This window comes from Apodemus sylvaticus, chromosome 14 (assembly GCF_947179515.1).
Source record: "Apodemus sylvaticus chromosome 14, mApoSyl1.1, whole genome shotgun sequence".
NCBI classification, from domain to species: Eukaryota; Metazoa; Chordata; class Mammalia; order Rodentia; family Muridae; genus Apodemus; species Apodemus sylvaticus.
In genome coordinates, this window is record NC_067485.1 from 52,058,119 (window position 1) to 52,068,118 (window position 10,000).

The 10,000-nt window shown below is 41.9% G+C and overlaps 1 protein-coding gene across 3 annotated transcripts; it reads right to left on the reverse strand.

The window, feature by feature from the left end:
• Positions 1-1,434: 1,434 nt before the first annotated feature.
• On the reverse strand, positions 1,435-8,789 carry C14H7orf25 (chromosome 14 C7orf25 homolog). Of its 3 annotated transcripts, none has more exons than XM_052157304.1 (2): positions 8,710-8,789; positions 1,435-3,333 (listed from the first exon to the last, which is right to left on the reverse strand). In XM_052157304.1, exon 2 carries the CDS (start codon positions 3,066-3,068, stop codon positions 1,803-1,805), a length of 1,266 nt encoding a protein of 421 aa, XP_052013264.1. In that variant the 5' UTR covers positions 3,069-3,333; positions 8,710-8,789; the 3' UTR covers positions 1,435-1,802. The 3 variants fall into 3 exon arrangements, with proteins under 3 accessions (XP_052013264.1, XP_052013262.1, XP_052013263.1); XM_052157302.1 differs by having other exon boundaries at positions 8,630-8,751; XM_052157303.1 differs by having other exon boundaries at positions 8,607-8,751.
• Between the last annotated feature and the right edge of the window lie 1,211 nt (positions 8,790-10,000).

Below are 10,000 nucleotides of genomic sequence, written 5' to 3' on the forward strand. Positions count from 1 at the left end.
ACCTCAGAGAAGTCACAACCCAAACGTTGAGAACCAATGCCTTAAATAGGTTCTCAAATTTGTAAATTTCATTTCTACAACTAGACAATACCTCCCCACACTAAACTTGAGACCTAATTCAGCTCTTCCTGAGGTTTAGTTTATTTTGGTTATTAGGAAATATGTCTAGTGACCTCTTCCCAGAGAAAGCACCACTCTACACTTAATTTTGCATTCATTTTAGTGTTCCTAGATCATGACAACTAAACTTCATCTCCAAGTTGTTGCTTGAAACTGAGTTTCCTTTCTTGTAACTCAAGCCAAGCTGGCACAGTATCAGGTTGCTAATAAACTCAAATCCCAATACTAACTCCTTAGTAAAGACAGTGCTACTCTCCAATTCCCAGTTTTTAGGAAAATATGTACTCACTTTGTGAATGTGTTGCCTTATAAATGATAATGTATGGAGTACACGGTAGTCACAGAACTTACCTTTAATTGCATGCAGCTCTCCTTCACTATTTCCATCACCATTTCATGAGTGATGCAATTAATTATCACTTGCTAGAAGCTAACAGAATAAGAAAGGTAGTGTTTAATAATTCAAACTACTTGTAATAATGGGTTGTTTGGACTTGTTAAATCTGAGTTTTAAAGACTACATTTTCAACTTGTTCAAATTAATGTATACCTTCAGAGTTCTAGGTTGAGCTCAGGAACACTGTTCCTCCTTTATAGTGGTGTGCTGGCTACTTTTATGTGAACTGGACATAACCTCAAGTCATCTGAGAGAAGGGAACCTCAATGGAGAAAATGCCTCCATAGGACTGGGCTATAGTACCTGTGGAACATTTCATTAGTAGTTGATAGGGAAAGAGTCAGTCTATTGTGAGTGGTGCCATCACTGGGCTGGTGGTCCTGGATTCTATAAGAAAGGCTTAGCAAGCCAGAAGGAACAAGCCAGCAAGCTGCACCCCCTTCCATGGTTTCTGCATCAACTCCTGCCTCCTCAACTCAACTGAGTTCCTGCCTTAGTTTCCCTCAATCAACTGTGATTCAGGATATGTAAGACAAAGAGATCCTTTTTTCCTTTCCAATTTGCTGCAATTGTAATCCCAGCTAAGACAAGTGGTATATTGATAAATAAACAAGATTCAACAGATCAAAGTTCACTTTCATTCCATATGAATTCTAAATTCTATAAACCTACCCACTAGACTGTGTCTGACACAAAGCAATTGTCCATAAAATTTTGAAATTTAATTTTTTTCTCTATTTTCTATAAGAATTTTAGTTTTAGTTTAATTTCTAAAATTTTTAATAGCATTAGTTTTAGTTTAAATTTTTTTAGGATTTTTCTTTCCACTAATGACAAGCAGTGACTTTAGGGTCTGGAATAACTAATATCTCCCACCTTTAATTGACTGAAAAGTAGAACACAATGAAAAACAGGCCTCAGAGTTTTCTCCAGCTTTTAATGAATTTAAGAATCATGTAGCCATATTCCATGAAATGTGATTACCTGTAGTGAAAGCTGCAGATCTACTAAGGCAAATGCATCACAAGATAGCTAAAAGCCTTATGCAAATGTATTTCTGTTCTTACCTGCTACAATGTAGTCTGTGATGTAATGCAGGGATAAATAAGACTGTCTCTTTTGCTTTTCCTAATTTATAGACCTTAAATAGATGAAACACAAAAAACTTCTTCTTTAACAGTTCTAAATATTATATTTACTATAAACTCTTTTCTCCCAATATAGATGGGAAGGCCAGCCTTTGGTATAAATAATGTATTTCCATGACAACACTTAAAGAATAACATTAATGTGCACTATCATTGGTGTGGTCTTTTGCTAAGGGCACAGCTAAGGCCTCTTTACTCTCAGTAAGTGCTCTAGGCTGATGAATGAACACACTGAATTTAACACCCTGATTGTTGGCAGCTCTGACAAAACCACTATTGGCAGTCATTGTGATGGCTTTCAGGGTATCTCCTGTCCCAAAAATTGTTAAGGAACGGCTATTAATTTTTGAACTTGCCACTAGTCTCAAGGCACGCTCAGAAGGCTGGTCTGGCACCACACTGATTCGTTTAATTAGTACAGCAGCCCTCTCTCTCTCTCCCGGTCCTCCTAAGGTATCTAGAATAGATTGAAAGTCCTTGACAGCAGATTCACAGGCAAACAACTCCTTGTCCTTCATAAATGCTTCCAGCTGAGGTAGAACCCGCTCTTTCCTCTCTTGCTCTGCTTGCTCTGTGAGTACTTTTTCTTTGAAGACAAAGTGGCAGCCTCCATAACTCATGGCAGATACATATGTGATTAAAGTAGTAATGTCCAAATTTACTTTTTTGCACACGTCAACCTTGATCTCTGTTGGAAAGGCAACACGTGCCAGTACATTGTCTCGGTCTACTCTCGTCACCTGCAGAAGTTCTTGGCCCTCGTCATCTGACTCACTCTCGCTCAGCTGGAACTCTTCGGGATGATTTAACAGAGAATTGACAGCTACAATGTCTCCTCTTACAGATATGCCCATATCTTTCAGCTTCTCTGCCATGGGGCTGGAGACACTGTTGTAAAATGCAAAGACAATGTGAGGGTTGCTATACTGCACTGGTTGTTGTCGGCTGGCCTGGAGGAAGTCTTCAGCCTGTTCAATGATGCTTTTGTCGCCATACTGGCCCCTGCCCAGCCAGATGTTATGCAGTGCTTCAGCCTTTCGACCAATGGCTTTGACCCAAGTATGACCTCCATTTGCGACAACATCCACCACAAGAGTCTGCTTTTCTCCCAAGGTATCTGTGTAGCCGAAGACACGAAGAACACTAACAACTTCTTCCAGGTTCTCTGCCGATTCCACAATGGCTTTCAAGTGTGTTAGATTTGTGCTTTGTAAATGAGATTCTTTAATAGCTACCTTCCCGGCCTCTATTTTCTGTAAGAATTTTAGTTCTGCCTTCAGCTTGCTGCACAGCTTTGCACCACCTTCTATGCCACCTTTTCTTGACCGAGAAAGTGATTCTGCTCTTTTGATCAGTTCCTTGGCCATGACAATTCTTTCAGAGAGCATGGAGTATGCAGACATGCTGACAGCATTATTCCTTTCATAAAAAAAATGAGGCAAATTTCAATGTCTGCTACTATTAGGATGACTAGAAAGTCCAATCTAGCAACAATGTTTATGAAGATTGAGAATATGAACCTGGGCTTCAGTTAATGGAATTTTGGGAGAGCCTCCTTCCTTTTGACAGCTAAACAAAGCTGTACGCTAGAGCTCTTCCTGAAGTGTGCTGAATTCTGACACTTGTTCAGACCTTCACTTCTTTAAGCAATGGGATCCACAGCATGTCCTATGTCAGGAAAAAACCAAAATGAAACAAAACAGGCATTTGGCAATGTATTCTGTATCTCTATCAATAATTAGTCTTACTATTCAACCACTGAAAATTTTAAGATTCCAAACTTCAAGATTAAAGTTTTACAATAGCTGTCCATATACCCATTCAACTGGGTAACCCCAACATCCATCCCTGCCAAAAAGTCCTTGGCTCCAGGAGCCTAGACTGCCCCCACCCCCAACTCAATTCCACCCAGTCCAGCCAACTTCACTCACGCTATTGCCTGCATCTGGTCTCTTCTGCAGGCAGATATCAGATGGTACCTCCAACTACAAGCAAACCCACTACCCAAGGACCCACACCAATAACTCCATCAATTCCTGCAACTTTCCTAAGGAGCAAGTATCCTGCCTGCCTTTCAGCACCTTTTCCTCATATACCTCTTTCATGTAGGGAGCCAGCAACTCCTGCCACTAACCCCATCCATTCCCCCTGAAAGCCCTCACCTCCATTCCTCCGTGGATATCCTAGATTTCCCCAACTATGCCCATTCTAGCCAGCTCTACAAATCTCTGATTGGCACACCTGGTCTCTTCTCTAGGCAGACACCAGACTGATGCCTCCACCTACAGCCATCCCCACAACATGACCATCTCTCTCTAGGGAGGGCCATTAGACCCAAACCAATAACTATACCTACTCTTGAGACTCATCTAAGAATTATGAATTCCTGTCTTCTGGACCCCTCTCAGGGGAGGGATCCAAGACTCACACTGCCAATTCCACCAGCACTTACTGCCTGAGGAAAAGTACTGAGGACCTCCTACAGAAGGTTTACTATATCTCTAATCCTATCCTCTATCAGTACAGAGACTGTGACAATATGCACAAGACCTACATAAAATCAAACCAGAAAAAAACAAAAACAAACAAGCAAACAAAACAACGGCGTGGAGAAGGGGAAATGTGAACAGAGTTCCACCACTTAGCAAGAAGCTATTTGCAATTAATTTCTTCTGGGAGAGGGAATATCCATTTTTTTTTTCCCCAATGGAGTGACACTTTATCATTCAAACTCCAAGGCAAGCTCAGGAAGAGTTGACCAACACAAAACGCAGGCCGTGTTTTCTGTGTGCTTTGTTTTTGTTGTTTTGAGAGACCACAAAGTGAGTGGAGGGAAGGCCTATTTTCGACTATGATGAAAATATACTGTAAAAAAAATTAATCAAAGAAACAAAAAAAGTTTCAACAATAAAAAAAGATATTGAAGTCGGAAGATCAGAAGTCGGAAAGACCATCAAGGGTCGGTGGGAGTAATATTGTGAAAATGAAACTACTTATATTCAACACACTCCCCATCAGCTTGCCAAAACAATTCTTTACTGAACTTGATAAAACAATCTTAAATTTTGTATGGAATTGCAAAAAACCCAGGATAGGAAAACAATCCTAAACAACAAAGAATGGCTGAAGGTACCATTTCAGATTTCAATAAGTTATACTACTAACCTGTGATGGTTTATATATGCTTGGTATATATATGAGAATGGCAATATTAGAAGGTATGGCCCTGTTGGAGTAGGTGTGTGTGTCATTGTTAGTGTGAGTTATAAGATTCTCATTCTAGCTGCCTGGAAGCCAGTATTCTGCTAGCATCCTGCAAATGAAGATAAGGTGTAGAACTCTCAGCTCCTCTTGCACTGTGCCTGCCTGGATGCTGCCATGGTCCTGCCTTGAGGATAATGGACTGAACCTCTGAACCTGTAAGCCAGCCCCAATTCAATATTATAAGAGTTATAACATTATAACATCTCTCCTTATAATAGTTGCCTTGGTCATGGTGTCTCTTCACAGCAGTAAAATCCTAACTAGGACAGAAGTTGGTACTGGGGAAATGCTATGATAATCCTGGCCATGCTTTTGTGTGGAAGAATGTGGATTTTGGAAAGCGGTGGAATGCTTTAAATGGGGCTTAATGGGCTATCCTAGTAGGAATATGGAAGACTTTGTTACTGAGAGTGATTTGAATGTGGACCTGGCCCAAGAGGTTTCGGTGGAGAATATATATTCGATATATCCTAGAGACTGTTTCTGTGGTATTGGTGAAGAACCTGGCTACTTTTTGCCCTTGTCTGAAGAGTCTGTCAGAGACTAAGGTGAAGAGACTCAGATTAATTGCACTGAGATAGGAAGGTTCAGAAATGCCCATCATAGACTTTTTTCTCTGGTTTCTCATGAAGAACATTTTAAGCAAGCATAGCAAACTGAGAAAGGAAAAAAATAAATGTTTCAAGTATTAACGGGACAGCAGGAAGTGAAATGGAGCTGAATCTTACATTCTACGAGATAGCAGATTAAGGGAATCAGACATTGGGGCAGATCCTATCCAGCTAAATTTAGATCTAGGTCTTGGTACACACCTTTAATCCCAGGAGATAAGCGAAGCCTGAGTTCAAGGCCAGCCTGGGACAGAACAAGTTCTAGGTGAAGAAAAGCTTAAATCCTGAAGGTTGTACACACCTTTAATTTCAGGAAACAGTCTTGCAGATCTCTGAGTTCAAGGTCAATCTACAGAGCAAGATACTGAACAGCCAAGCTTAGGCAGTGAAGGAGTTGGAAAATAGAAAGCCAGTGATAATGTAATAGAATAGAGAGGCCATGTTCCAGCTCCTACAAGCAGCAGTGGAGTGGATCTACCTGGGTAGAGTGCTACAAAGGGCAGAGCTGGAGAAGTGACACAAGCCCTCTGGAGGAGCGTCGAAGATTATGTGTGGTTCCCAGACACTGAAACAAGAAGCTGTAACCTTGAAATTGCCTTGGAGACCCCCAAGAGGTTCAAGATGCCAGAGTCATGGTTTATCTTCTGTGGAAAGCTGCTAACAAGGAGTAGAACCAGCCCAGGAAAAAGTTTATTACAGTCAACAAAGATAAAAAGGGAGTCGGAGATCTCAAGACTGCTTTGACAACAGACATGGAGATGCAGAGTTTGGAGTTTGCCCAGCTTGTTTCCTGTCTTGCTTTGAGGATTACAGTTAAGTGAGTGGATAAATCTCCGAAGAGACTTTGAACTTTTAACATTGTTGAGACTGCTATAAACTATGAGAACTTTTGAAGTTGGACTAAATGTATTTTTGCATTATGTTATGTTTAGGTATGGCCTCCATAGACTGTTTGGATAAGCCTATGGCGGCCAGGGAGTGGAATGTGATGGTTGGTACTTGCCTGGGCCTGGGAATGGCAATATTAGAAGGTGTGGCCCTGCTGGAGTAGGTGTGTCACTGTGGGTGTGGGTTATAAGATTCTCATTCTAGCTGCCTGGAAGCCAGTATTCTGCTAGCATCCAGCAGATGAAGATAAGGTGTACAACTCTCAGCTCCTCTTGTACTGTGCCTGCCTGGATGCTGCCACGTTCCTTCCTTGATCATAAAGGACTGAACCTCTGAACCTGTAAGCCAGCCCCAGTTAAATGTTGTCCTTATAAGAGTTGCCTTAGTCATGGTATCTGTTCACAGCAGTAAAACCCTAACTAGGACAAAACCTATAGTAATGACGACAGCATAGTATTATCTAAAACAAAATAAAATAAACAACAACAACAAAAGCCTCATTGATCAAAGGAAAATAAAGACCCATATATGAACTCAAGCCATTTGATTTTTGACAAAGAAGTCAATACTACACACTGGAGAAAATAAAGCAGCTTCAAGAAATGGTTCTGGTCAAATTGAACAGCTAATGTAGGAGAAAGAACCCAGATCCTCATTTCTCAGCTTACACATAACTCAACTCCAAGTGTATCAAAGACCTCAACCTAAGGCCTGGTATCCTAACTCTGACAGAGGTGAAAAAAGTATAAACCATACTAGAAGTCATTGGTCTGGGGAAGAACTTGACAAAACCTTTAGAGTGCAGAGGTTAAGAACAACAATTAACAAGTGAAACCTAAAACTAAAAAAAGTTTCTACAAAGCACAAAATGCCATTATTTGAGTAAAGATGCAACCCACAGAATGGGGAAAACATTTACCATCTATACACCGGACAGAGGGTTAGTGTCTAGAATGTATAAAGAACTGAAAACATCCATAGAGATCAGAACATTACTAAGGGGCCACAGAGAGGGGCTTTTAAGGGAAAAAAGAGAACACACTGGTGGAAAGGGTTAAATGGAAAATTGAACAGGAATGGTTAACAGAGGTGAGAGTGAAGTGTATATATGGCAGAAGAGGAAGTGTAGGAAGGAAAAATAACACTAAGAACCTCAACACACACACACACACACACACACCAAGAATTAAGATGGAACTACCTTACAACAGAACAAAACAATGTCCCTACTAGATATGAGGCTAAGAAATAAAAACCCCAGTGTCAGAAATGGACTATCTTGGAGGCGGCCAGTGAGGCTCCATAGACACCCAAACATAACTCGGTATTGCCAATCCATCTAGAATTTGATGGTTAAGACCCCATTGCTAAACACACCAATCTGAATCATAGGACATGGAGAAAGAGAAATTCTCAAAAGAACTGATTTTAAATATAAAAACAACTGCTTAACATTAAAAATCCACTAACTGTCCAAACAAGAGGCTCTCCTAAACCAGCCATATTAGGACCTCTCACCTCTTACTCCTTCAAGAGATGATTTTTGTTTCCTCGGGGTTTGTTGGGTTTTTTTTTTTTTTTTTGGGGGGGGGGGGAGGGATGTTTGTTTGTGTTTTGAGACAGTGTTTCTCCACATAATCCTGGCTGTCCTGGAACTTAGTATGTAGACCAGGCTGGTCATGAGCTCACTGAAATCCACCCTACTCTGCCTCCCAAATACTGGGATTAAAGGTGTGTACTACCATGCCAGGATGCAGTCTTTTAAGGAGTTGCCTCTTGATTTCCATAGGGTTTAGATGTCAAGCAATCAAGACTGAGTTCTGCATGTGATGTCAATTTAGCAATGTTTCAATAGAACAATGGGGACATCCAATTGGCCTCCTATTCCCATTCTGAAGGAAAAGCTGGAAGGACTCTGAAGAACACACCAGATGGCAGCCTGGCTGTTGGACTATGACAAGATGGGAGAGCCTGGGGTGAAGTGCTTCTGCGTGAGTACAGTTCCCATCCCAGTACGTCCACCTGCACAGCTGGGCCTGATCCAACAAGTCCGGATCAAACAGGCTCCAGCTGGCCTAGTGCTTAGAGGCCAGAGTAGGGAAGACGCAGAACTGACCCTTCCTGCCCGGACACCCGACCCATGCCCTCCCTTTCCACCTCCCTCTATTCCCCACTTACTCCCTCAGTCCCCGGATCCTCACCAGCAGCGAAAGACCCCACGCGCACATGGCGAGGGAATACAGAGGCAGTGTGCGGGGACAGCTCACCAGTCAGTCCTCACCTTGTTCTGCTGAGAGGCACTCCGCCTACCGAGTCCCGCCTCCGGCATTACGTGGTTCCGGCCGGGTGAGCTTGAGTCCCGGGCAGCACCGCAGCGACCATATTTGTTAAGGGCAACAGGCTTCTGCTTCCAAAGCAACGGAAACCTGAGCTCCCAGGCAGCAGGGGCGGATCAAGGGCTGAGCCTCAATCTCACTGAGGCCTGAATGCTAAAACTTATTTGGGTCTCAAGTTTGGATATTTTTAGCAAAAGAAAAATCAAGAGCCTTTAGGTTCCAAACGCCACTCGGAAGCATTTTTAGTTGCATCATCCTGGCCTTTACATAGACGGAACCTTTAAATGTGCTGTCCTTCCGAACTGGGCGGAGAACTGCATAGCTTCAGGGGCTGTGGATATTTAGCCGAGAGTCCAAAGTTACCCCGGTCGGGGTGAGGGGGAGTTTGAGAAAGCAAAACTAATTTTAAATATTAACTTCAATTTTGTTTTTCTTGTATCCCGCTCCTTGTTCCAAGCACTTCTTTAAGGACTGAAGTAACTCAGATCAGACACACTACCAAAATCTTAAGACAGGAACAATATCTCATTTGGTGCTTTAAATATACTAAAAAATAGCACTGTAGCCAGCGCTATTCCAAATACATTGCACACTAATTTATTTAGTTCTAAACTAAAGGGTAGATAGATCTATTGTGCCCCTGAGGCACAAATTATTTAAACCCAAACAACCCCTGTAAATGCCTCCAGCAAAAGCCTAAAACTGCCAGGATTTATCAAGCACAAATTCCAGAAGGGCTTTGGAATTTCAGGTGTCTAGATGGGGGGCGGGGAGAGGGAACGATTAAAACCATTTCTTAAAAGGACTTCATTAACACACCCGAGAGTCCTTTCTCCCATCCAGTACAGCCAGCCCATCCCTCATCCTTCCCCAGAAATAAGTTTATGGTGATGTAGGTAAACGGGTGCAGATAGAAAGCAGCCCAATAAAAAATAGGCACCATTAGGAAGTGTGAAGTTTTTCTGACTAAAATGTTGTCGCTAGCCTCCTGGCTCCTCCAATGCTCCCTCCCATCTTCTATTTCCCATCCACTGCACCTTTTCCCTTTAAACAGTAAATAAGAAAAAACAAACAAACAAAAAACCTCCAAAGAAATCTGATTCACAATCTACAAGAAGAAACCTTAACTAATTCACAAATTTAACACTTCCAAACTTTCTGTTTGGATTTGGAGGACAGAGAAGGCACATACGACAGCGTCTTTTCTTAAGAAGTACCTTCTAACTAGAACCTTCA

What these genes read in the sequence shown, in the direction of transcription:
- C14H7orf25 (XM_052157304.1), bottom strand. Translation starts at nt 3,068, where the DNA reads ATGTCTGCATACTCCATGCTCTCTGAAAGAATTGTCATGGCCAAGGAA.